Raw genomic sequence first — 27,742 nt, forward strand, 5'->3', positions numbered from 1 at the left:
GTTGTGCGCATAAAAGATTCCTCGTAAGGGCAGAAGACACCAGGGCATTGGTGCTGTCTAGCAGGAAACGGGGTAGCTAGGGGAAGGGTCCTGACTAGATTTTACATTTTAAATCACTTCTGTATCTTTTGAAGTTGAACCTTGGGAATGTTCGAAGGACAACACAAAGCAAAAAACACAATTCCAGAGCTCTCCTTTTACTTAAATATTAAAAATATCAGGACTGAAAGAACAGCTAAACCTGGGGACACAGTTTTGATAGCTTTTCAAACAGGTGCTCCATTGGGGAGCACCCAATTGGGGGTCAGGGCAGGGGACGTGGGTCTACTGATTGTGCCAGCCACTGGATAATCCCTACAGGGAACGCCACTGCCCCCACAGCTGGGAGAAACCTGCACACCAGTCTGGGGTGGGAAGGCCTCTCTTCCTCTCCCAGCACCTCAGTCACTCACCACCACTCGCCTCAGCTCTGGGACATTGTCTGCTGCTCTTCCTGCTTCCCCTCTTCCTGCTTCCCCTCTTCCTGCTTCCCCTCTTCCGCTCGTTCCAAGGAGCCCCGGAGGCACAGCAGGAAAGGAGTTTGGGCTGCTAACCACATGCACAGGAGGAAGAAAGACTTCTGCTCCCATATAGAATTAGTCGCAGAAACCCACAGGGGCAGTTCTGTCCTGTTCTATAGGGCCACTCTCACCTCATGAGAAGTCATACTGCCGTGACGGCAGTATGTGTGAGATCCTTCTCAGGGAACTCTCTTGGCACAATGGACACTAACACAAGGTCAGTCGGTTGTTTGAAACCACCAGCCACTCCTTGAGAGAAAGACCAGACAAAGTCTCTGAAACTCACAGGAGCAGTTCTGCCCTGTCCTGAGTCAGAATTGACTAGATGGCAGTGAATTTGGTTTTCGTGGAGAAAGAAGTTAAGGAGTCCCATTGGTATGGTTGGTTATGAATTGGGCTACTGACCTAAAGGACAGCAGTTCAAACCCACCAGGCACTGCTTAGGGAGAAACAATGAAGCTTCTTATTCCTGGAAGAAGTCTCATCTCCTCTCCTAATTATTGCACCTTTCTGTTTTATGTCTGCCTTCCGGGGGATTCCACGAACCAGTTTTCTATTTCCCTGCTCTGGAATCGAAAGTTTCCTGGCAGGGGTTGGTTTCGAAATCCCGGTTGCATATTGCCTGATCGTTCTAGCTGGGTGTTTTACCGATGGAGTCTCCTCATGAACAGCACTGAAAATACAAGGGCCCGGAGGGCTCTTTTACTCCTGGAGGGTCGCTGCCAGTGGCCACAATAAGGTCCGCGCTCCGACTGCGCCACAGCTTTGGCAGAGTCTCCTCTTGCCAGCAGTTGTGTCCCCCTGTGCCCACGCCCCTGGGCCCCACCAACCTCTCCTCTGCTGAATCTGCCCAAGTCCCACTTAGGTGCTGCCACAGGCCAGGGCCAAGCCAGCAGCGCCACTTCACGGGTGGCAGCCGCGGGTGACCTCCCCTAGTGTGGGGAACAGGCCACCAACCCTCCCCTGAAGAGGGACGCTGACCTTGGAGAGGCGCTCCTGGTCGCCCCACGTCTTCTCGGGCTCCTCTTCCCCCACAGGCGCGGGCGAGGCCCTGCTGACGTCCAGCGGGTCCAGGGTCTTGAGCAGTTGCAGCTGGCGCTCCTCCAAGATGGGCAGCTTGAAGTAGCCATAGGCTCTGGCCACGGCGTGCCAGGGCAGCGTGTGGGACCGCCACTTGCGGGTGAGGATGGAGGGCAGCAGCCACACTCCATAGTGCTGGGGCACAAACTTTTCAGCCACGCCGGAGGTTTTCGGGGAGCTGGAAGCGCTCGACTTCTGGGAAGCCATCGCCGAGCCGTAAACGGTGGCGCCGCGCGCCCCTGGGGGCCCGCCCGCGCCTGGCCCTTGGGACCCACCTGGCGACTAGGCTGCCTCCTGCCTCCCCAAAACTCACTGCCATGAAGTCGATTCCGACTCATGGTGACCCTCCAGGGCAGGGTAGAGCTGCCTCAGTGAGTTTCTGAGATTCTCAAGTCTTAGTGGGAATAGAAAGCCTCATCTCTCCCCAGTGGAGCAGCTGGTGCTTTAGAACTGCTGACCTTGCATTTAACAGCCCACTACATAATCACGACGACACCACCAGGACTCCTTCCTACTGGGTTAAAAATAAGAGTCTCTTGAAAATCGCAATAATAATAATAAGAAAAGCAGCAGGGGCCTTCAAGTTAAAAGCACAAGAATGAGGCAAAGCACATAAAACGATACCATGGCCCCATCTGCCTGCTCACCCCGAGCGAGTCCTGCGTGACCCCTGCCTGACTAGGGGCACCTGCCAATTTGCTTCGCTGCCAACAGAGAAAGCAGCAAGGTGTTTGCAAAACGGCGCTGGGAATCAGATGCTGCCATCAGAGGCAAGTGCACAGACTCCCCAAGAACAGGAGGGTACCTATTTGCCCCAAGGCTAACAAAAGTAAGATGGGGCAACTCCCAAGCTATGAAAAGATGGAAAGAATTATTCCACTCATGAGGGAGAGGGGAGGAGGCAGGGAGGGGAAAAAATAAGGACCCGATGCCAGGGGCTTAAGTAGAGAGCGAATGTTTTGAGAATGATGAGGGCAATGAATGCACAAATGTGCTTTACACAATTGATGTATGTATGGATTGTGATAAGACTTAGGGTTGTCATCTCTGAGGTAGAACTGGTTTTCCCTTTGAAGTAGTTTTGATTAATGTTACTTCTGTAACGTAAACAACAAAGGCACTTGATTATTTTTTTAAGGTCTTGTCAGTGCAGATGAGACCCCTCAGAGTGGAACCTTGAGCTGGTGTGGTCCCAGTGGCGGTGTATGCTCTCCTCTTCGCTGTGTGGAAAAACGTGCTTATCTGAAATGGTGTCTGCCTGACAGGCTAAGGCTACCTGCCAGCAGCCTGGCTCTGTGGCACCCACGGGGCTTCTGGCCACTGCCATCAACCACAAGAGGGAGGAGCCTGACTTGCAAGGAAAGCTGTATACTCAGACACCTGTCCTCAAAGAATCCCCCAGGCCTTTGTGTGGACTCCGCTTCCGTCATAACACAACCAGGGGGAAACCCTCATGTTTAATTTCTCTTTCCAGTGCCAAGAATATTACAAAACAAAACAAAAACCCAAGCGAAAAATAGAAAAAGTCCATTTTAATGAATCAAAGTGTACACTCTGAATTTTTCCCCTGGGAACAGTTAAAAATGGAAATCAATATCTACAACTTCAAGGACAGCCTTTGACATGTCAAGGTTCTAAAAATTATTTTAGACCACGAATTTACATAAATACAATCTGTACAATCAATGATCTTCCATCATGGAGGAGAGCTTATGGGGGCCGGCCAACATGGAATTACATCACTTGTTCCTGAGTGGAAGACGTTTCAGCCTGAAAAGGCAAAAGGAGAGAGGGGAAAGTTAAATACAAGCTGGAAAACCCAACAGCACCTTCAGGGCCTCCCTCCTGAGGCGCAGGGCAGGCTGCCACCCATAATGCATCAGGGACGCCCACCCAGGGTGAACACCTCAGTCCATCTGGGTTCTTCAAGTGCATATTCTGCTGTCCCAGGACCCACTCAGGAGACGCACCCACACACATTTCAATGGGAACTGTGTGTAAAGAGGGGCCAGCTGTAAGCCTGGCTTCACTCTTGTCCACATTTATCATAGGACTTTGGGGCCAGAGCAGAAAAACGGGTTCATTCTAGGGCCAGAGCTGAGGTATCAATTGTAAGACTGTTTCATACACACGAAAGAATTATGAATGGAGCTCCATTCACCATGGCCCCCACGTGGCAGCCCAGATGTACACATCTGTGGAGCAGGTGGTGTGGACACACTGTGGGCCCCCATACAAAGGAACACCCCAGAGAGGCCAGAAGGAACAAGCCTGGGATCAGGCAGAGGTGTCTCACAAGCCTCACAACGGAGTCCTTGCCACAGGGCTCTTTTAATAATCAAAACTGAAGGGGAAAAAGTATAAATGAGCAAGGGAAAGCCACAGTGCCAAAATTCAGAGGAATAGGGACCCCTGGAGGGAAGAGCAGGGCGGGGAGAGGGCAGACCAGGGACAACCGGGAGAGGGTTTCTGGGGCGCTGGTCTACTCCTGCTTCGTCCAAGGCGTAGTGGGCAAGCACAGTCTATGGTCCCATGTCTACGGGATTCTAGAGTGGGCAAACCCAGTGATAGGGACTGGAAAGCTGAATGTCTGTTTTAAAAATTAACCGAAAGAAATCAATAAAACAATCCAACAGAAACTCAAGCAAAGGACACGAACAGGTTGTTGTCAAAGGAGTACACAGTAAACCGAGTCTCAGGTACAGGAAATGATGTCCAGCCTCAGTAGCAATCAGGGAAATGTAAACTTAAAGGAAATATTTTTTCTAACCCATCATACTAGCAAATCTTTTAACTTTTTACTGTAAATTGGGTGATGGCTTACAATGCAAATCAGTTTTCCATTAAAAAATTCATACACACGCTGTTTCATGTCATCAAATGCAGTCTTTACATTGACTCTGTTTCCCACTTCCTCCTTGTGTTTGCTTTTCTAGTGCTCTGCTTTTCCTAAGCCTCCCTGCCTTCTGAAGCTGTCTTTGGGCAAAGGCTGCCCCTTTGAGCTCACAGGGTTGATTATTCTGAGTGATGATCCCTCACACGGTTACTGTCTACCTTGGAGATCTGGCCACTGCTTGACTGAAAAGGGGCCATGGGCTAAGGGGTTCCACCCATTTCTACAGACTAGTAAATGTGGTTTTTTGATGGTTTTGAGTGTTGTACCACATTTTTCTCTCCTTTTAATACATTAGGTTCTCAAACGTACTTACCATCCCCTTAAAAACATCACTCAGTGCCCCACTGGCAATTAAAAACTTGTACAGGATTCAGGGTAAAGTGTGGGCATCTGCTTTCATAGCCCCCCTGGGGGTACAATCACCCACTTTGGAAACATTGTTCTAATATGATCCCTTCCAGAGTGGTTGGTAGTGGTAGTCATGTGGGATATTAATCCTCTGGACTAAATGTTTCCATGTATCTTTCATTTTCTTCCCTCGTCTTTGATCTGGATGAGAGATGAATAGTTGCCCTGGGCATTCATAGGTTATCTATTATTCTACTAATAGGCATTTAGGTTGTTTCTATCTTTTTGCAATTGTGAATAGTGCTGCAATGAACATCAGTGTGAATGCATCTATTTTTGCCAGGGTCCTTATTTCTCTAAGATATACACACAATACTATTATACACTATATACACACAATAGTATAAAAAGATATACACATAATACTATTATACACTATATACACATACTACATATATTATATATATTACTATTATATATATACACACTATATACACATAATACTATTATGTGTACATAGTGTTAATAGTCCCAACTTTTTAAGGAAGTGCCATATCATTTTTCACTGTGGTGCACCATTTCCTTTTAAATCTATTTATTTAAATCATTGGGGGCTCATACAACTCATCACAATCTACATACATCCATCGTGTCAAGCACATTTGTACATCTTTTGCCCTCATCATTCTCAAAACATTTGCTTTCTACGTGAGCCCTTGATATCAGTTCATTTTTCCCCTCCTTCTCCACCCCTCCCATGAACCCTGGATAATTTATAAATCATTATTATTTTGTCATGTCTTACAGTGTCTGCTGCCTCCCTTCACCCACTTTTCTGTTGTCCATCCCCCAGGGAGGGGGTTATATGTAGATCCTTGTAATCGGTTCCCCCTTTATACCCTACCTTCCCTCCACCCTCCTGGTATCGCCACTCTCAGCACTGGTCCTGAAGGGATCATCTGTCCTGGATTCCCCGTGTTTCCAGTTCCTATCTGTGCCAGTGTACATCCTCTGGTCTAGCCGGGTTTGTAAAGTAGAATTGTAATCATGATAGTGGGGGAAAGGAAGCATTAAAGAACTAGAGGAAAGTTGTATGTTTCATCATTGCTACACTGCACCCTGACTGATTCATCACCTCCCCATGACCCTTTTGTAAGGGGATGTCCAGTTGACTACAGATGGGCTTAGGGTCCCCACTCTGCACTCCCCATATTCACAATAATATGATTTTTTGTTCTTTGATGCGTGATACCTGGTCCCTTTGACACCTCATGATCACACAGGTTGGTGTGCTTCTTCCATGTGGACTTTGTTCCTTCTGAGTTAGGTGGCCACTTGTGTACCTTCAAGCCTTTAAGACCCCAGATGCTATATTTTTTGATAGCCAGGCACCATTGGCTTTCTTCAACACATTTGATTATGCACCCATTTGCCTTCAGCAATTGTGTTGGGAAGGTAAGGTTTAATAGAACAAAGTGTTCTTGCATTGAGGGAGTACTTGAGTGGAGGCCCAATGTTCATCTGCTACCGTAATACTAAACCTATAAATATATGTACATAGATCTATTTCCCCATCATACATAAACATATTTACATATGTACATGCCTGTATTTACACCTCTATAAATGCCCTTTGTCTCCTAGCTCTTTCCTCTATTTCCTTTGACTTTCCTCTTGTCCCACTATCATGCTCATCCCTTCATCTGGGTTTCAGTACTTCCTCTCGGTTACACTGCCCTTGATCATGCCCCACCAGGCCTCTTACACACTCCTTGCCATTGATCCCGGATCACTTGTTGTTCTGTTGTCCCTGTGTTTGCTAACACCACTTCCTTTCCACCTCCCTGCCTCCCGTGTCCCCCAGGAACCCTCAGTCCTGTTGTTATCTCCTCCAGATTGTTTATCCAGTCTGTCTTATCTAGATAGACCTGCAGATGTAATAATATGCACAAAAACAAGACAGAGCAAAACGAAACAAAAAAACCTGTGACAAAAATAAATAAATAAATAAAAGCAAGCCTGTGAATAGTTCAAGGACTGTTTGTTGACCTTTAGGAGTATTTTCCGGTAGAGTCTGATGGGGTACCATGCCCTGGCCCCAAAGTCTATTTTTGGTATTCCCTCAGGACTTCCTTGCTCTGCTCCCCTTGCTATTCTGTTGCACACCCTTAGTGTTTTGCCTCGGTGTGGTAGGGTCAGATCGGGCGCAATTCCCACACTGTCTCCGGTGTTGTCCCCTGTAGGAATGTAGTGTCTCATAATGGGGCAAGCCATATGGTCCTCTGTGCATTGGCTATTCAAGGTTTGGTGGGCCAGGATGTGCTCCACTCTCTCTTCCTCCCCCTTCATTTGCTCCCATGTGCTCTGATCAGACATGTTCCTCTCCCTGAGCTGCAGCTTCAGTGCTGTCCTCTGAGATAAATTCTTCTGGGGGGAGAGGTGGCTGTCCACGTAGTGGGTATTGGGGCCGGCCTGTCAGACCTCTATACTGGTTCCCTGCTTCATGCTCGTGGTTGCACCATTTTATAGGCCCACCAAGATGGTCTAACGCTTCTAGTCTCTCCACAGTCTCACCAGCATTTGATTTTCTATTCTTTTTTTTAACTTTGCTGGGTGAGGTGATCTCTCATTGCTTTTTGGATTTGCATCTCTCCAATTGCTTTCTACTGGCACACTTTGGGCATGGTGTCAAGAAAGACCAGTCCCTGGAGAAGGACATCATGCTTGGTAAAGTGAAGGAGCATCGAGAAAGAGGAAGGCCTTCAATGAGATGGACTGACCCAGTGGCTGCAACAAATGGTCAGGCATAGGAACAATTGTGAGGATGGCACAGGACCAGACAGTGCTGTGTTCTGTTGTGCACAGCGGCAGTATGGTTCAGAACCAACTTGATGGCACCAAACAACAATTTCTTCCTATGTTTGTTGGCCTCCTGAATGCCTTCTTTGGTGTTCTGTCCTTTGCCTATTTCTCATTTGGATCATTTGTCCTTTTTCTTCTTGAGGCAGTTTTCTATAACTTTTAGAGATTAGTCCCCTCCAATATGTTGCTGAGAAAAGAATCCCTCTTGCACCCCTCAACCCATTTGAGGGCTTCCTTTTTTATTCTTTTGGTGTTATATTTTGACAGTGAGGTGTCTGCGTTTTAGGAGGGCTCAGCCATCTACTTTGTCTTCTGCCATTTGTGTGTTTTAAGTTATGTTGGAGAGTGTATTACACCATGCATTAGGGCCCCTAAGTCTGTTTCTAAGGAGCCCTGGTGACATAGTGGGTTACTCGTTGGATGGCCAACCACAAGATCAGCAGTTCAAAACCACCAGTTGATAATGTTGTCTACTCTCAGAAAGACTCACAGCCTTGGAGACCTCCTGGGCAGTTCTACTCTGCCCTTGAGGTTCACTGTGACTCAGAAATTACTCAGTGTCAGTGAGAGCTTTTGAAGTTTGTGCCTATTTTTTTCTTTGATAGTCTTCAAATTTTTAGGTTTTACATTTAGGTCTTTCGTGCACTTGAGTTTACCAGCACCATCTGTTAAAGAGATCATCTCCGCTTCCCCTACTTAATAATTTTTGCCCCATTGTCAATGAGCAGCTGCCTGTAAGTGGGTAGATTCACGTTTGGGTTCTCAATTCCATGACATTGGTCGATGTGTTGCACCAGTACCAAGCTATTCTGACCACTGTGGCTAGGCAGTAAGTTTTGAGATCAGGACGTGTGAGGTCCCCTACATGTTTTTCTTCCTTAGTACAGCTTTGTTTACCCTGGGTCTCTTTCTTTCCCATCTAACGTTGGTGATTGTTTTCCTCTATTTAAAGAATAATTTTGAAATCAGGATCATAATGGCATTATATCCCTACATTGCTGTGGATAATATCAACATGCTCACAAGGTTAAGACTCTAATCTATCCATAAGCATGATCTATCCTTTTATTCAATACTTAAGCCTCTTTGGGTTGTTTTTGCTGATAACAGTCTTTGCTGCCTTTAATCGTGTATAGTTTCACATTAAGAACCCTATTTTCCACAGGCCTTGGATGACAAATATCATCCTAGCTGTTGTTTTTCAATTTTAACAATTTTATTGACATAAAATTCACATATACAATTAAATAGCTTAAACATATTAAAAAGTTGTGCAATCATCACCACAATCAATTTTAGAGCATTTTCTTCTTTTTTGTACTCTTTAATATTAGCTCCCTATTTTCCACAAAGCTCCCCTGCCATATATGAATTAATATGAATTAATAAATCCATAGAGATAGTAACCCCCAAAATGGTTTTTGGGGGTTACTATCTCTATGGTTTTATTAATCCTGGATTTCATATATAGAAAAACAAAAAGGAAAATGATAATAATAACTAACAAAATAAGACATTGAAAACCCTTAAATGAAAAGATAACAGAAAAGCATAAAAACTAGAATCAATTTTAAATGGGTCAACGGGAGAGCTCATGATAGGTGTTAAACTTCAGCCTACCTTCGTATCCTTTCCAATACAAGCCGACTAGCAAGGCTAGGCTTGTCCCTGAGCAATGGTCAGAGGGGACTCACCAGTGCCTTCTTCCAGAGGGAACTCTTGCAGACGTGTTCTGTGGTTTTCCTGTACAGGCCTTTTGTATCTCTAGCTTGATATATTTCTAAGTATTTAATCTTTGGATGGCTAATGGTGAACGGGATTTTTTCCTTGGTAGAGACCTCTTTGTGAGTTCAAAGGAATCTGTCTGAATTTCCTCTGTCAACGTGTACCTGCCACTCTGCTTCATCAACTCGTCTCAGTCGTTTTCTTGCCAAGTCTTTGGGATTTTCTATGTTCAGAACCGTATCATTTGCAAACACAGGTAGTTTTGCTTCCTCTTTGCCAATTCAATGCCTTCTCTTCCCTTTACCTTACTTCTCTGGCTACCACTTCCAGGCAGTGCTGAGCAGAAGCAGTGACAGAGGGAGCCCTTGTCTGGCTCCCGTTGGCAAGAGCATGCTTCCAGTCACTCTGCAGTGAGCCCAATGTTGGCCACAGCTGGACTATGTTGAGGGATTTCCCTTCTACTCCTGTTTTGGTGAGTGTTTTTATTAGGAATGGTGTTAGATTTACTAGCAAATATTTTTAAATTTAAAAATTATGTGATAGCAAGGCGCTTTTATAATTTAAATGCATACGATCACTTTTGAAAAATGATTTGGCAGTACTTATTCATTCTAAATTATTATTCCTTACAAGCTTATGCTACATAAAACTATTTACATTAAAAATGCATTCAAAAATGTGAATGTGCTCATATGCTCATGTTATGTGTGAGGGACACTGAATTATTTAATGTGGCTCTTTGACACAGTCTCTAACTCCACCAAACAATCTTTTCCTGCATGCGTCTGGGTACGAATATGGGGAGGACACTAATAGGATTCACCTGTGAGTCATTGTGAACAGGATTTATTGTGATTGTCATCCTGCGCCCTCTGAGAGCCATGAGAGGGGATCATGCCACCAACAAGAACCAAGAGAGCATGTCCTCTGGATCCGAGATCCCCGCGCAGTGAACCGCCTGTATCCAGAAGACAGCTGTGCTAGCAGCGGAGCAGTAGCAGAACCAGGAGCCAGAGCAGGAACCAGGGCCATAGAATTCCCGGCCACAAAGGAAGTACAGCTGAGTGCTTTGGGGCAGGAGGTTGGCTTTGGAGTAGGGTGCCTCTGGGCACTTAAATCAGGGAGCGGGGCTTGCTGAATGTTCCACAGTTGAGGTTGGCAGAGGAATGGCATGCCCTTTGGGCATTAATTAACAGCCCTGAAAGAACTTTGCAACGTGTCCTGAAGAAAAACTGTATCCTGAGTCTTTCCACTTGCATCTCAACTTGTTAGCTTCACTGAGAACCCTTTAGCCATGGCGACCACGACTTCCAAGCCATCATCATGAATTGCAGAACCTACATATAAAGCTTCAGAGCGCTGCTTGAGTGACGGACACAACTGGCTACATTAAAAAAAAAGTTATTTTACACAAGACATGGACAGAGGCTACCCTGCAGGAAGGACACGTTCGTGAAATGGTCAAGGGATTTGTTAAAATTATCTGTAAGGTGTGGATTTTCACATATAATTTACATAATGAAAATTAACTTCTTTTTAAAGGCTTAGTGAAAATACAAGCTTGCCATTTCTGATACTTGCCTCTAAATAATTACATCAAACTTTAAAAAAATCACTTCATTGGGAGCTCTTACAGATATTATAACAACCCATAATTCAGTTTGATCAAGCATAATTTTACAATTCACTACATCAAACTTTCAATGAGCCTTTGGCTCCTACAACCCCCCGCCCCCCGCCCTACCGTCTGAGGAGCTCCTCGGGTGACATGGCTGCAGCCCCTTCGCCGTCGCTCTGACTGTCACTGCTCTCAGTACTCTCAGAACGACTACTTTGCTCGGCTTTTCTAGTCTTCTGTTTGCCTCTGTGCTTATGCTTCCTGTGCTTCTTCTTCTGTAGGAAAAAAGAGAGAACACACCTGATCGCAGGGGAAAGCTCACAAGGTGATTTGGCTGCTGGAGTCAAAAACCAAACCAAACTCCTCCGTTGGCGTGATAGCCTAACCCGGGGCAGGCGGGCAGAGAGTGGCACACGCTCTTGTGCACGCACACTGGCAGAGCTGAACCTCAGTGGCAAACAGGCAGAACCAAGCAGCTGGCAGCCAAACCCCAGCCAGTCATCCACTTGTGCTGCCCCTTCCCCAAGAGGCCGCCTGGCCGTATTCGGTTGGGCACCTAAGGAACAGGTGGATGACGGACATCCTGGAAAAGCAATTACTGCTTTCCTTTCACTGAAAGAGAATGTCGCCTTCCACACTCGGGATTCCTTTTCCTGGTAGCCAACAATGGGCTTGTTTCTGTTCCACTACGTGCCCGGACAATTCGAGGAGTCCAACAGTGCCATTGGTCACACTGAAAATCTGTGCCATAATCCCAAGGATGGCATTGGATGACACCAAACTAACTGTCCGAGGACACATGAAGCTAACAACCAACGCCTCTGACTGTCCCCTCACAATCAACAAGGGTGGCATGGCTGCTCTAGCCCGTGAGGATGCAGTACAGCCACAGAATGCAAGTGGCTTGGATGAGAACAGGATCTTGCTTTGCCCTGGTTGTCCTGTGAAACAGGGGCCCATTCATCTACCCATACCAACCCAAACTCAAACCCCCGTCCAGCAAGTCCATTCCAACTCAGCGGGACCCTATAGGACAGAGAACTGCTTCCTAGGCTTAAGACTATAAATCTTTATCGCTGGGTGACCTTGCAGTTTGCTGCCCAACTCATAACCCACAATATAATTGGGGCTCCTTGTACATCCACCACAGGTCCCCTGAATTGTACAGAAATGCATGGAGGTCAGAATTCACAACACTCATCACTTAACAGACTCTCCAGGGGTCACCGATGGACAGCAGGTTCAACCTCCGTGACATCGAAGGGGCCAGAAAAACACTTGCTTACATATACTAAGGATTCTTACACTGCAAACGGTATCTATGGACTTCCTGTCCAGAAAACTCACCTGTTACCAAAACAGAACACAAGCAAAGAATGAGGAATTCCGGGTGGAGGAGGAAGAGGTTTTGCTTAGGAGGCATTGAGTTCATTCTAAAGGTGGTAGAACAGTTTGGAGAGGGATATCAATAATGATTGTACAACATGAAAAGTATAATCAATGGCAGTGAAATTTACATGTAGAAGATAGTGAATTGGATCATGTCTTTTGTGTACATTTTTGCCAATACTGAAAAATAACTGCATGAATAACAATGAATGATTATTATTGGGGATAAACAAAATGTCCCAACGGATGGATGGATTGTGATAAGAGTTGTATGAGCCCCCAATAAAATGATTTTTTAAAAAGAAAATGTCCTAAAATTGATTGTGGTAAAGATTGTACAACTCATCTAGATATGATTGAACTAGTGAATTATATAATATGTGGGTGAGATGTCAATAAAACTATTTTAAAAAAAAGAATTAGTAACAAGGATGCTTTGTCTACAAAGGCAGGAAACTGTGAAGAACATAAAGAGTCACCAAGAGGTATGAAATCAGGAGATGACGGTAATGAAGCCACTCAGTCAATCCTGTACTGGAAGCCTTGGCCAGTACAGACTAAAAATCAAACTCACTGCCCCTGAGTCCATTCGGACTCACAGGGGCCCTATAAGGACAGGGCAGAGCTGCCTCTGTGGGTTTCCGAGACTGTAACTTTTTTTAAAACCGTTTTACTGGCACATAAGCCACATATCATAAAATTCAATAGTTCAATCATATCAAGAAGAGTTGCACAATCACTATTACAATCAGCTCTAGAACATTTTCTTCTTCCTTGCACTCACTGTTACTAGCTCCCCATTTCCCCCAACTTCCCTTTCCTCTCGGTGTCCTAAGATTGGAGCTAGAATTAAGTACAAGCCCCAAATCCACTCATACTCTTCATGGGAATAGAAAGTCTCTTTTTCTCCTAATAAGTTAGGAAATGTTCTACAAATCGGAAAGGAACAAGTAAAATTATTCTTATTCACAGATGACATGGTACTTTCTATACTTAGAAAATGCCAGACATGACAAGAAAGCTACTGCAACTAACAGAAGATTCAGTAAAGTGGCAGGCTACAAGAGCAACACACAAAAATCAGCTGGGCTCTGTGGTAGTTACATAATCTGGCGTCAATTTGAGGATTAAGAGTGTAGGGGTGGAGTCTGGCCTGTCAATCAGGATATAGCCAGTGTGGGCCTGTGTGGGCATGGCCTCCTCCTGAGGATTCTGGGAACTCCTGGATTTCCTCCTAGGAAGCAGGAGCCTCTCTCTCTCTTCACTCCTTTCAAGACATCCCTATGGAGAGGACACATGGAGAGAGGCTGAGGAAGCCAGACCTCCGGAGCTAGAGAAACCACATGGAGACTCCTGCCAGCACTGAGATGCTTACAATGCCACTGGATCCACAAGACTTCCTACCCCCTGGCCGGTGATCGTCCTGCATTCGGCATCATTGCATGTGTTTCGTGAGTCTGAAGAGGACTTTATAGACTGGTATTGGACATATGGGCTAATATCGGACTTATGGACTTGACCTGGACTGGGATGTTTTCTCAGTATTCAACTGCTCTTGTATATAAAGCTCTTTCTTATCCACATAAGAATGTCTATGAATTTGTGTCTCTAGTCTACCCAGACTAGCACAGGCTCCTCTACCCTAGCTGGGAGAACTTGAAAAGGGAAAATAACTAAATAATAGCATTTATAATCATCTTCCAAAGGATAAAGTACCTAACCAGGGTCAGAAATGACTTACACACAAAACATTACGAAGCATTACTGCAAGAAACACATATAAATGAGAAAGCATCCTGTGTTCATGAATTGGAAGACTCAGCATTGGGAAAATAGCAATCCTACCCAAAATGCTCTCTAGATACAGTGCAATCCCAATCCAAATCCCAACATCCTTGAAAGAAACAGAAAAACTGGAGCAATACTGAAGAACAAAGCAGACTGCCTCAAACTTCCCACCGTCAAAGCTTACTCACAGCTACAACAATCACATCAACCTGGAATTGTATCGAGACGAGGTGTTTAGCAGTGAGAGAACACCTATTCCTCCTCCTGGTCAAGTGTCCTTCACTGCAAGTTACGAACTGAAATTGCTATTTGTGATGACAATAAAGCCATTGAGAGATGTTTGAAATAATACTTAATAATGCTTTTCATTATATTGTGATAAATGTACATAAGTTCTGCTATTTAAAAAATGTTATAACATTTTCATCAATATTTCTTACAAATTTATTTCATGGAAAAATACACATAAAACTTGTCAATTTTACCAATTCTAAGGGCACAATTCATTGCCATTAATTACGCTCAAAATGTTGTATGGCTAGCACCACTATCTTTAAAAAACAAAAAAACCTCTTAAATCATCACAGTTCCTGGTCAAACTCCAATCTGTTTCTGTGAACTTGCCTTATCTAGATATTTCATGGGTGGAATTATACAGTATTAGCCCTTTTGTGGCTGGTTTATTTCACCCAGCATATTTTCAAGGTTCAACCATATTATATAGCACCGACCAGAACTTTTCATGGTTGAGAATATCCAGGGTGTATTTATCCTGCCTAGCTCCTATAGACATTAAAAAAAAAAAGCCTATGAATAGTTCCAGGTCTGTCTGCTGACCCTTGTGAATGTTTTCTGAGTCTGATTAGTTGCCCAGCCCTGCCCACCAAGGTCTATTTTTAGGATTCCTTGGGGGGCTTCATTGCTTTGCTCCCTTTGCTGCTCTGTTGCTCTCCCCGTGTTTTGCCCTGCTGTGTGTGTGTGTGTGTGTGTGTGTGTGTTTTGGGGGGTGGGGGTGGGACAGAGCAGGCGATCAGTCCGGGTAATTTGTAGTTTTCAGTGCACAAGTCTTTCACCTGCTTGGCTGTTTACTCTTAGGTATTTTCTTCTTTCAGATGCTATTATTAATCAAATTATTTTCTTAATTTTTTTCTCAGATTTTCATTTCTGGTGTGTAACAACACAATTGATTCTTATCAGCTGGTTGTATATTCTACAACTTTGCTGAATATCTTTGTAAGCATTACTCGTGGATTGCTGACAGATTTCTAGGGGTATTATACATATATTACACATACATACATATATGGGACTGTGTCATGTGTGAATAGTTTTCCTTCTGCCTTTTCAATAACATGCCTTGGTTTCTTCTCACATGTTTTGGCTAGAACGTCCAGTACAACGCTGAACGGCAGCTGGGAAAACAGCACTCTTTCGTGTTCCCGGTCTTGAAGTGAAAAGCTTCCAGCTGGGCACCACTGAGCACGACATTCGCTGGGATTCTTTCTAAATGTCTTCTGAGCATGCTGAGGAATGTCCCCTGTGACTAGTTTTCTGAGTGTTCTATAACAAAAGTGTGTCAGATGCTTTTTCAACACCCACTTAGGTAACCGTGCATTGCTTTTTCTCCCTCTGGTCTCTGACTGTGGTACATTCGGGTTGATGTTCCTCACCCTTGCAGTCCTGAGCTAAACCGCACCTGGACACCGTGTGTCATCTCTTTACTCTGCTGCTGTACTCTGCTTGCCAGTGTGTTTTGCTGACGATTTTTGTAGCTCTAATATTGACATCAATAAGGGACACTGGTCAGTACCTTTCCTGTGGTGCTTTTGTATCAAGACAATGCTACCTTCAAAGAATGACAGTTGGGATGTGTTCCTTTATCTTCCATTTCTTCCCTCACAGAGTATTACAGCAATAGTGTTCATTTTCCTTTAAAGATTTGGTAGATTCACCAGTGAAGCCATGTGGTTTTGTATAATTCTCTGGTGAGAGGTTTTAATTATTGACTCAATCTCTTCTGTTGAGATTTATATGAAAGTCTGTTGAGATTTATATGAAAGTCTGTTGAGATTTATATGAAAGGACCTCAGAAGCCTTGCAGGAAATGAAACCAAAAGACAACAGAATTGCTGAAGTTCCCTTGTATTTCTTCTTGGGTCCCTTTAGGTAAATCATGTTTTTACGAATCTGTCCGTTCATTTTGGCTATCAGTTTCCTGGGATAAAACTGTTTATAGGGTTGGTAGTAAACAGTCCACTTTTCATTTCTCATTTTAGTTATTTGTGCCTTCGCTCTTTCTTAGTCTAGTTACAATTTTTTCTAAAAACGAAAACATTTCCCTAGGTCGATCCTGACTTACAGTGGCCCTACCTCGTGTCCAAGGCTGTACGTCTTCATGGGAGCAGATAGCCACCTCTCTCCGTGAAGCCACTCGTAGGTTTGAACCACTAACCTTGCAGCTAACAGTTCAGGACGTACCCAACACTGCCTCCAAGGCGCCTGTGTAGCTAATGGTTTCATCATTTTATTGACCTTTTCAAAGAACCAACATCTGGTTTCGTTAATTCTGTTGTTCTGTTTTATTTCCTTTCTCTCACCTCTAATCTTTTATTATCGCCTTCATTCTACTAGCCAGGTTTAGATGATTCATCTTCTTCGAGTTCCTCAAAGAATAAAGTTAGGTACTTGATTGGTCAATAAATAGCTTTATTAATTATGTGTAAACTTGATCATTACTCTGGGATACTTAAATGTCCTTTTTCACTATGTCTTCACACCCCTTTTTAATTTCATAATGTTTACTTTTTTTGAATTTATTGCAGTTTGGTACAAGTTTCCAGAGCAAATTAGTTTTCCAGTCAATAACTTGTGCACGTTTTCTTTTGTAACTTCAGTTGCACTTCCTTCAGTGAAACAGCATTTTTTCACGCTCTTTCTGAGCTCCCTACATCAATATCCTCATTTCCTGTCCATTCCTGACTTCTGAGCTTTGTTTGGGGCAAATGCAACTCTTTTGGTCTCATTGTTAATGGTTCTGAGGAATATATTCATCACTTGACTTCCTTGGTCTGTTTGGCTGAAAGGTGATGCCCAGAAGGGGTTCACGTCCAGGTTTGAGGAGGCCCTAAGGGTCACAGTCTGGGAGAGACTACCAGTCTCTATCAGATCAGGAAATGTGGTCATTCGAGAAATTTTTTTTTTTAATTTCGAGAAAATATTTTTTAAAACAACAAAAAGAGCGGAAAAATTAAAATTTCTACTCTGAAACAAAAGGGAAATTTCTGAACTCAAGTTTTACACTGGCTATAAATGTTTCCTTGAATGTGCAGGCAGATCTGTGCACACACCCTTCTGGCTTCCAAGATCTCCCTTCCTGCCTGTCAATCCTGGGGGCTCATCTGGAAGACAAAGGATGGACATGGATCTCAGACACCAGCCTTAGGACACTCACAAGTCACTGACCTTCTCTTTCTTCCGTCTGTGCTCTTTCTTAAGCTTGTGTTTTTCTTTGTTCTTTTTATGTTTCTCCTTTTGAGGAACTTCAAGTTCCTGCCGAGCATCTGAAGCAAAAAATGTAATAAGCACATGAGTGAAGGGAAATGTAGGCTAATTCTGGAAAACAAACACCACTAAGTGACTAGATTAAAAAGTTAGAGGTCTGATCTAGATGGCATGGTGACACAAGGAGGCAAGACCCCTACCCTCTAAAGTGCTTCAACCTCGCTGGGAGACACTGCAGCTCTCTAATGAGAAAGCGGCATAAAACCTCTACATGGGACAGATGTCATCAACCAGCTGCCTGCCAAATGATGTCAGATGAAATCAGACCAGAATTCCTACAAGCCCTGGAATGTGACAACCTCAGGTAACCTAAGAGATGGACCAGGTCTGTGACAGTTAGCATGTTATTCAACCTGCCCAAGCCTCAATCCCCCTATCTGCAAAATGGGAATCAGCAGAGCCTCATGCCTGACTAGGGAATGGACACTTAGTAACCTGGGTGAAGGGAAAGGCAATATCCATTGGGCACAAAGGTATCAAGACACTGGGAAGCGCACAGGAGCTAAAGACAACAAAGAAAGGAACTACCACATTCTCAGCATTACAGTTACCCCAATGATCTGCCAGTGGGTAAACACAGAAGCTGACCAGGAGAGGGAAAGCACACGAGACTACACCCTATATATAACGATGGGAGCATGTAAGTACTTACATATGCTGCAAATATGTCCATGAATCTAGTGGAGCACATATGAGGCAAAGCTATGAAAAACCCACCACCGCGGGAGGGGGCGGGGCATTAAAAAAAGAGAAAGAAAAACCCACCACCCCAAAGCTGGTAGATAAACATGACTTCGTCTACATCATCCTCTTTACGAAGCACATTTTATGAAAAGTGATCCTAGAAATAGAAACACTTAAAAGCTAACTTTCACCAAAATAAACACAATGTGTGCAGTCATTACAAATGGCTGCTTACACGGCTGCCATGGCAGGACAAGAGGACCTGGCGCAGCGGGAGATTCACCAGGACTGGGTGAACCGCGAGTACATTAAGGTCCTCACCAGCAGCATCAAGAAAATCCCGACTTTCTCAACTCGTTTGATATGTCTTGGTGTTCAAGACTCGCCACGCTAAATGAGAAATTGGCAGCCCTGAACGGAGAATGGAGTACATGGAAGCTCGGGTGAAAAAGGGTGAGCCCCTCACCGAGGGCTGTGCCCGAGGCTAATGGGGAGTTGCTTGGCACACCCAGGCCCATGGGGGAGGGTCCAGCGGCCTTCAGCTCCTTCTCTCCTTACAGAACAGCAGGGCTTAGTGTCACATGTCACTTCTCAAAAGTGTGGCCTTTGGCCTCTGCCATGTACAACTGAGGGTATGACGTGGCATTTGGGGAGAAGTCCAGGGGGACTCTTGGAGACATTAGACACTTTCCCTTTTCAGTGACCTTTTATAAAACTACACTTCAACATCTGGGAGCACTCACAGCTAACAGCCCGGGACTCTGTACGCTCCCCACCAACTCTCTCCCTCTCAGCCATTCTTTAAAGCTCGCCATGCCTTTGCAGTGTGTCTTCAGACACACCTTTGGTAGGGAGTGGGATGAGACCTGGCTGAGACACTCATGCCAGAGGATGCTGCTGCTAACTCACTTGCTTTTTATCCTTTAGGGGAGATCAGGGCCAGGCCCCCCACTTTGCTTGGAGGGGCATTTTCAGAGTCACCTGGGGTATCTTTGCCTCTCATATTTCCTAATAAACTCCTCAACCTTCAAAAAATAAAATAAATAAAATGGCTATACAAGGATCTATATATAACCCCCTCCCTGGGGGACAGACAACAGAAAAGTGGGTGAAGGGAGACATCGGACAGTGTAAGACATAACAAAATAATAATAATTTATAAATTATCAAGGGTTCATGAGGGAGAGGGGAGAGGGCAAGAAGGGGGAAAAATGAGGAGCTGATATCAAGGGCTCAAGTAGAAAGCAAATGTTGTGAGAATGATGATGGCAACAAATGTACAAATGTGCTTGACACAACGGATGTATGTATGGACTGTGATAAGAGTTGTACGAGCCCCCAATAAAATGATTTTGGTTTAAATGGCTAAACCTCTCTTTTTAATTGAGGTTTTTCTTTCTTTGTTATTGTTGGTGTTTGGGGTGGGTTTTTTGGTTGTTGGTGGTGTTTTTTAGTATATGAAATCCAGATCATTCACTGCCATCTAGTCAATGCTGACTCATAGCAACCCTTCAGGACACGGTAGAACTGCCCTTGTGTGTTTCTGAGACTGTAATTGTTTCCAGGAGAAGACAGCCCCATCTTTCTTACAAGGAGAGGCTGGTGGTTTCGAACCACCCAACACGTAACCACTCTGCTCCTGGGCACGTAACCATGTAACCAGCATTGCTCCTGAAATTCAGGGTGGATAAATCTAGACAGTAACTAAATAAATAGTTGCTTAAGGGGTATGGCAGGAGAGGTTGGGGGTAGACGGGGAGCTGCAAGAAAGGGGAGCATAAGAAAGAAGAAAATGCCCTAAAATTGATTGTGGTGATGATTGTACAACTCTTCTTAATATGATTAAACTCCTGAATTATATATGTGAATTAGACGCCAATAAAATTGTTTTTAAAAATGGCTAAACAAGTTGCTTGTGGCTATATTCTCCACTTCCAAATTCAAACCCAAATGTTTTCATTTCCAGGTAACCACACCAGCAAAAGAGGACACGGCTCAAAGCAGTGTTCTTATAACCTAAGATGCTTTGGAGAGAGAGGTACTTTCCAAATGAGGTCAATGGTATTTGGAACTTCCTACTCCTATATTTGATCATATTTTCAAAAATTGATCTCCTCAACCTTTAAAAAATCATTTTATTGGGGGCTCTTGCAGAAACTACAGCCATGCATAAATTAATTGTATGACACACACTTGTACAGATGCCACCATCATTTCAAAACACTATCTTTCTTCTTGAACCCTTGACGTCACCTCCTCTTCATTACCTCTCCTTAACCTTTGTTACTGCCAATTTTTGAAAAAACCATTTCTCTCAACCACTCATAGACCAAACACAATGTCTAACTATGGAAGGGGCGCCGAGGGCCGCCTGGGAAAGGAGCATAAGCCATTTTGTTTTCAAGTGCTGCTACCCTCCTTGGAACCGCGATCTGAACAGCTAAAGCGAATGAGAAACACATTAACTACATTCTCGAACGTCACGCTTCTGACCCCTCTGTTCACCTGTCTTAATGTATAAGTCAATTAAAATTACAAATGTCTGAAAGTTTATTGTTTCTTTTTGGCCAAGCCAATATTTATATGTAGGTGCTACAGGAAACTACAAAGCGGATGAGAGAATCAGGTATCACGTTTACATCTGGATCCCATCATTGGATATTCGCTCATCTGGGCATCTGAGAGCATAAACCAGTCAACCGTCTTAAATGAGGTGACAATTTCACATGGCCCTAGATGGAAGAGGGCAACGGCCACAGGGGTGGGTGAGCTGCACTGCATTTACTTCTGAAAGATCTGCAGTTATAGTTTATTTGGTATGTTAGCCAAAGACTCTTGGAAAATTCTTCATTCTGCCACCTCACCCTCACATCTTTCTCTTCTAGATTTTTACTTTCTGCAACTGAAAAGTCTATGATAATTTAGGGTGCTGAACACCCTAAAAGCGCTCTGCCGTGGCTAAGGCAACAGTTTCCATTTAGGCGCTAGGTGGAGGCAGCAGATTCCAAATATGGCTGAGAACAGAGAAAGCAGAAACAGGGGGCTCCTGCAGGCTGTGGGGGATGGGTTTCATAACACGCAGAGAAGAACCCAGAAGCGCTGGACTCACTAGGACAAAAGACGGGAGGCAGCCGGGGGCCAAACTCTTCTCCTTCATCGATGTGCAGCTTCTGAATCGGGAAGGCAGGGGCAGGCACCTGAGGTGCTGGCTCGCTGGCTGAAAAACAGCAGATATCCATGTCATCTATTAGCCTAATATAATGTGTTCTAGTTTTTAATTAACATAACTGCTATCAGATAACATGTGCTTTTGATCACCAAAACTTCACTAACTTGTGCCAGATGCTTAGACCAAGGGAGTTAACAGAGCTGGAGTAGTGAAGCACACACAGACACACACAACTAAGCACATCCAGGGCTAGAATTCATAAGGAGCCAGAGAGCTCACCAGTAGTCCTGGTGGGGTTATCCATTGGGCTGCAAACAAACAAGTCAGCAGTTCAAACCCACCAGTCACTCATATGAACCTATATAGGGTTGCTGTGAGTTGATTCAACTGGATGACAGTGAGTGAATGCCAAGAGGACATACACACCCCAGATCACGTGAAACCCAAAGGGCAGAAACATGTCCTCCATGTGGGAGGACAAGAAACGAAAAAAACTGCTAAGCCAATAGATAGGCAGGTAAGAAAACCATCTCAGAAAAGCAGGGACAATAATGTCAACCAAAAGCAAAGATTGCGTTCAAAACTTCTCATGTTACTGTTTTTCAACAGTATAGAAAATATATAAAAAAGGAAAGTTGCCAACAAACAGTCCTTGAACTAACTACAAGCTTTTCTTCTTGTTGTTGTGCTTTGTTTTTTTCCATTGGTATGTTGTTGTTGTTTTGTTGTATATTGTTGCTTGGTTTTGCTCTGTCTGGTTTTTGTGCTTGTCATTATCTCCGCAGGTCTGTCTAAATAAGACAGGCTGGATGAACAAGCTGGAGAAGAAAACAACGGGACTGACAGTTCCGGGGGGGACATGGGAGAGGGGAAGGTGGGGGGAAAGGAAGTGGTGTTAACAAACCCAGGGACAAGGGAACAACAAGTGATTCAAATCGGTGGTAAAGAGGGTATGGGAGGCCTAGTTGGGCATGATCAAGGATAATGTAACCAAGAGGAATAACTGAAACCCTGGTGGGGACTGAGCATGATAGTGGGACAGGAGTAAAGTCAAAGGAAATAGAGGAAAGAGCTAGGAGGCAAAGGGCATTTCTAGAGGTCTAAATAAAGGCATGTACATATGTAAGTTTATTTATATATGAGGATGGGGAAATAGATCTGTGTGCATATATTTATAGGTTTAGTATTAAGGCAGCAGATGGACATTGGGCCTCCACTCAAGTACTCCCTCAAAGCAAGAACACTTTGTTCTATTAAACTGGCATTCCACGATGCTCACCTTCCCGACACAATCTCTGAAGACAAAGCGGGTACATAAGCAAATGTAGTGAAGAAAGCTGATGGTGCCCGGTTATCAAAAGATATAGCGTCTAGGGTCTTAAAGGCTTGAAGGTAAACAAGTGGCCATCTAGCTCAGAAGCAACAAAGCCCACATGGAAGAGGCATACCAGCCTACGCCATCACGAGTGCCGAAAGGATCAGGTATCAGGCATCATCAGAACAAAAATTCCTATTATTGTGAATGAGAGGGAGTGCGGAGTGGAAACCCGAAGCCCATCTGTAGGCAGTTGGACATCCCCTTACGGAAGGGTTAAAGGGAGAAGACAAGCCAGTTGGGGTGCAGTGTAGCAACGATGAAGCATACAGCTTCCTTCTGGTTCCTGGATGCTTCCTCCCCTACGCTCTATCATAATTCTAGTTCTGCCTTACAAATCTGGCTGGACTGGAGGATGTACACTGGTACAGATAGGAACTGGAAACACAGGGAGTCCAGGGAGGATGATCCCTTCAGGACCAGTGGTGAGAGTGACGATACCGGGAGGGTGAAGGGAGGTAGGGGTGGAACGGGAGAACCGACTACAAGGATCTACATATAACCTCCTCCCTGGGAGACAGACAACAGAAAAGTGGGTGAAGGGAGATGTTGGACAGTGCAAAATATAACAAAGTAATAATTTATAAATTATCTAGGGTTCATGAGGGAAGGGTAGCGGGGAGGGAGGGGTAAAATGAGGAACTGATGCCAGGGGCTTAAGTGGAGTGCAAATATTTTGAGAATGATGGTGGTAATCAATGTACAAATGTGCTTTACACAACTGATATATGTATGGATTATGATAAGAATCATATGAGCCCCTAATAAAATGATTTTTTAAAATTAAGCAAATAATGGATCAAATTCTACCTTTAAAATATTTATTAAAATGCTAAGCAGAGAAGCAGCTTTTCTAAAGCCATCATCCCTTGTCTTCAGATTCCCAGTCGTACACTCCATCCTACCGAGTGCCACTGAGGATGTCGTCGCCAAACCCGTCTCTGCGGGATGCTTGTGGTCGGCCTCCCCGGCCCCCGGCTGCTCATCCTCACTGTCATCCTGCTCATCTTCCGATGACGAGGACTTCTCATCTGAGGAGCTGGCAAAGATGGCCTTGAATAAGTCCATGGATGGGCGGCTGGCTTCTCCCTCGGTCTGCAAGTCAGCATCTTTGCTTACCATCTGTGGTAACCAAGCATGAAAGAGAAATCAGGCAAGCAGTAGCAGGAGTGGGAGGATCTCACACATGTATGCACATATACGACGTATGTTTCAGCCCAGGGGAAGGGCATTCAGACCCACACCTGCCTAAGCAAACCTCCAACAGTCATGTAAACCCAGCATTTTTGGGTGGTGTGTCTGAGTCAACAACTAGTAACTGCTCCAATCAGTAGACACAGCTGGAAGAGAGAGTACTCTTGTGTTGGACATGCACAAGGCCACCCTAGAGAAAAGGTAGCTGGGATGAGCACAGTGTATTGGGCCTCTATGCAGGAGTGAACAAGGCTCTCAAAAGCATACACTGCCTGTGTTCCCAGTATTACCAGCTAACTCCAAGCCTTTGAGGAACTCATATGAAAGTGATGGTGCCCATCCCAGCAACCGTGACACACCCAACTGCTGTCCAGTCAGTTCTGACCCAGGGCCGCCTAATGTGTGAAATCCCTAGGACTTCAACGGCCGAGAGCTGGCCTTGCTTCTAACACCTGGTCTACCCTCGGAAAAATGCAGAAGAGAAAGGGGGGACCCGCTCCAGAAGGCAGCAACAAGGCATTTCCCTTTGGAATCACACAGGGCCTTTCCAAAGGAAAGCCCAGGTTATGGGCATTTGGACCATCAAAGTAAAGAGACAGTAGTTCTTCCTGTAGCAGCCTGAGGTGATCTACCAAACTGATCACTGCTCACTTGACCCAGAAAACCCCACAAAATCATGCACATCAAGAGATTCTAATCTTCAGGCCCAGTTTAAGTGACACTGCCCAGGCCATCAAGGGTACCCCTATCCAAAAAGCCACCAAGTAGCTGAAAGATGCCCTTTGGCAAAAGCAGTGTGTGCTGCTCTGACGTTATGGTGGTGAAGTGGGTAGGTGTGCCAGGGCCACACTGTGGGGCTGGACACACGGAACTCTTGCTGCACTTGCTGAAAAATGTCGAGAGTGATGTTGAACTTACGGGTTCTCTAGTCATTGAGCTCATGCAGGTGAGCAAAGCCCCCAAGGTGCACCGCTGGACTTACGGAGCTCAGGGTCGGATCGAGCCACACAGGAGCCACAATGAAGAGGAACAAACCGCTCCCAATCCAGAGGAGGAAGTTGCACAGGCGAAGATATCCCAGAAGAAACTCAAGATGCAAAAACCTACGGCTTTTGCATAGGCTTTTGTGTATGGAACAAATTAAGTTTTAAAAAAGCGAATAAAAGTAAAAACAACAAGTAAAGAGAGAGGCAGAAACTGTATAAACTCAAGTCAACACACAGGAAGTACAGATATGAAGAACACGTTCTCAGCCTCAAACAGCCCATGACTGGACAGGACCCTGAAAGTAATCGAATGTGCTAAATGTGACCAGGGGTGACCAACCAACATCAGAAGCCACCTCAATTCCTCCATTTCACCAATGCAGAACTCCAGAAATTCTGCCAGAGACACACTGCTGGCTCACACCAAGGGGGAAGAGCCTCAATTCCACACCCACATCCCTCCATTGCTCTGGCCCCTCTCACACCCACCTCCAACCACTGCCACAGAGAAACCAAGACCCACATAAGGGGAGGGAGCACCAGATAATAGAATTTGTAAAGACTACACAAAAGTCAGGAAAGTGCCTAGCTCTTGTTTTCTAAATACCATTCCCCAATAAAAAAACCCAGGGCGCCTTGAATAAGGCGTGGATTCCAGAATGGGAGCTGGCCGGGAAAGGATACGCCTAGAACATCTTTCTGGACCCAGAAGGCAAGAAAGTGCTCAAAGGCTAAGAAGGACATGTTCAACGAAGGCGGAAAAAGGCAGTAGCTTACGCTCAGGTGGTTCAGGGGGAAGAAAATTCTCGAACTCTACTGCAATTTTAAATTGCTTCAAAATTAAAACTCTGTGTGTGTGTGTGTGCGCGCATGCACATACACATTACACACATATGCATACACACGTATACAAAACGCAGGAAAGAGGCACTCCAGATGAAGCATTGACATGCTGGCAACAATTTCCAAGAAAATTCACAAGGCAGGGCCGGCCCCAATCCCAACCACATAGACACCTGCCCCTCCCCCCAGAAGAATTTACTTCAGAGGACAGCACTGAAGCTGTAGCTCAGGGAGAGGAATATGTCTGATCAGAGCACACGGGAGCAAATGAAAGGAGAAGGAGGGAGTGGAGCACATCCTGGCCCACCAAGCCTTGAGGACGATATTCCCGCTCAGAGCAGCCAATTCACAGAGAAGACCACATGGCCGGCCCCACTATGAGACACAACATCCCTCACTGACCCATAGCCCTACAGGGGACAACACTGGAGACAGAGTATAGGAATTGCACCTGATCTGATCCCACCACACCGAGGCAAAACACTAAGGACGTGCAACAGAACAACAAGGGGAACAGAGCAACAAAGTCCCCAGGGAATACCAAAAACAGACTTTGGGGCCAGAGCTTGGCACCCCATCAGACTCGACTGAAAACACTCCTAAAAGCCAACAAACAGTCCTTGAACTAACTACAAGCTTTTCTTTCTTGTTGTGTTTTGTTTTTTTTCATTGACTTTTTGTTGTATATTGTTGCTTAGTTTTGCTCTGTCTTGTTTTGTGCATGTTATTATCTCCACAAGTCTGTCTAAATAAAATATGCTGGATGAACTATCTGGAGGAGAAAACAATGGGACCAAAAGTTTCGAGGGAACATGGGAGAGAGGGAAGTGGGGGGAAAGGTAGTGGTGTTAACAAACCCAGGGACAAGGGAACAACAAGTGATTCAAATCAGTGGTGAGGAAGGTATAGAAGGCCTGGTAGGGCATGATCAAGGGTAATGTAACTAAGAAGAATTACTGAAACTCAAATGAAGGCTGAACATGATAGTGGGACAAGAGGAAAGTAAAAGGAAATAGAGGAAAGAGCTAGGAGGCAAAGGGCATTTATAGAGGTCTAAATAAAGGCATGTACATATATAAAGATTAAAGATAGTTAAATATGATGATGGGGAAATAGATCTATGTGCATATATTTATAGGTTTAGTATTAAGGTAGCAGATGGATATTGGGCCTCCACTCAAGTGCTCCCTCAATGTAAGAATACTTTGTTCTGTTAAACTGGCATTCCACGATGCTCACCTTCCCGACACAATTGCTGAAGACAAAGCGGGTACATAAGCAAATGTGGTGAAGAAAGCTGATGGAGCCTGGCTATCAATAGATATAGCATCTGGGGTCTTAAAGGCTTGAAGGTAAACAAGTGGCCATCTAGCTCAGAAGCAACAAAGCCCCCAAGGAAGAAGCACACCAGCCTGTGAGATCACGAGGTGTCGAAGGGATCAGGTATCAGGCATAAAAGAATAAAAAAATCCTATCGTTGTGAATAAGGAGGAGTGTGGAGTGGGGACCCAAAGCCCATCTGTAGGCAACTGGACATCCCCTTATGGAAGGGTTGCAGGGAAGAGATGAGGCAGTCAGGGTGTGATGTAGTAACAATGAAGCATACAACTTTCCTCTAGTTCCTAAATGCTTCCTTCCCCCACCACTATAATGAATCCAATTCT

At 44.7% G+C, this 27,742-nt stretch overlaps 2 protein-coding genes and 1 pseudogene across 3 annotated transcripts in view; 1 reads left to right on the forward strand and 2 right to left on the reverse strand.

Moving 5' to 3' along the window:
* The window catches only part of WDR88 (WD repeat domain 88), a 55,110-nt gene extending 53,263 nt beyond the window's left edge, over window positions 1–1,847 (reverse strand). Inside the window, exon 1 of the mRNA XM_075536691.1 lies at window positions 1,542–1,847. Coding sequence (XP_075392806.1) covers window positions 1,542–1,847 — 306 coding nt within the window. The remainder of the gene's footprint in view (window positions 1–1,541) is intronic.
* Window positions 1,848–3,171: 1,324 nt separating this feature from the next.
* GPATCH1 (G-patch domain containing 1) overlaps window positions 3,172–27,742 on the reverse strand; it is a 59,389-nt gene continuing 34,818 nt past the window's right edge. The window contains exons 16-20 of one of the 2 annotated variants that reach the window (XM_075536831.1): window positions 23,961–24,177; window positions 21,621–21,728; window positions 17,729–17,826; window positions 11,216–11,364; window positions 3,172–3,410 (exon numbers count right to left, since the gene is read on the reverse strand). In XM_075536831.1, the coding sequence (XP_075392946.1) occupies window positions 3,380–3,410; window positions 11,216–11,364; window positions 17,729–17,826; window positions 21,621–21,728; window positions 23,961–24,177 (603 nt within the window). In that variant the 3' untranslated portion in view covers window positions 3,172–3,379. Of the gene's footprint in view, window positions 3,411–11,215; window positions 11,365–17,717; window positions 17,827–21,620; window positions 21,729–23,960; window positions 24,178–27,742 lie in introns of both variants that reach the window. The other variant, XM_075536832.1, reaches the window with a different exon arrangement.
* LOC142432520 (putative protein BRICK1 pseudogene) lies at window positions 18,756–18,999 on the forward strand (annotated as a pseudogene).

The sequence above is a fragment of the Tenrec ecaudatus genome, chromosome 18 (assembly GCF_050624435.1).
Source record: "Tenrec ecaudatus isolate mTenEca1 chromosome 18, mTenEca1.hap1, whole genome shotgun sequence".
In the NCBI taxonomy this organism is placed as follows: domain Eukaryota; kingdom Metazoa; phylum Chordata; class Mammalia; order Afrosoricida; family Tenrecidae; genus Tenrec; species Tenrec ecaudatus.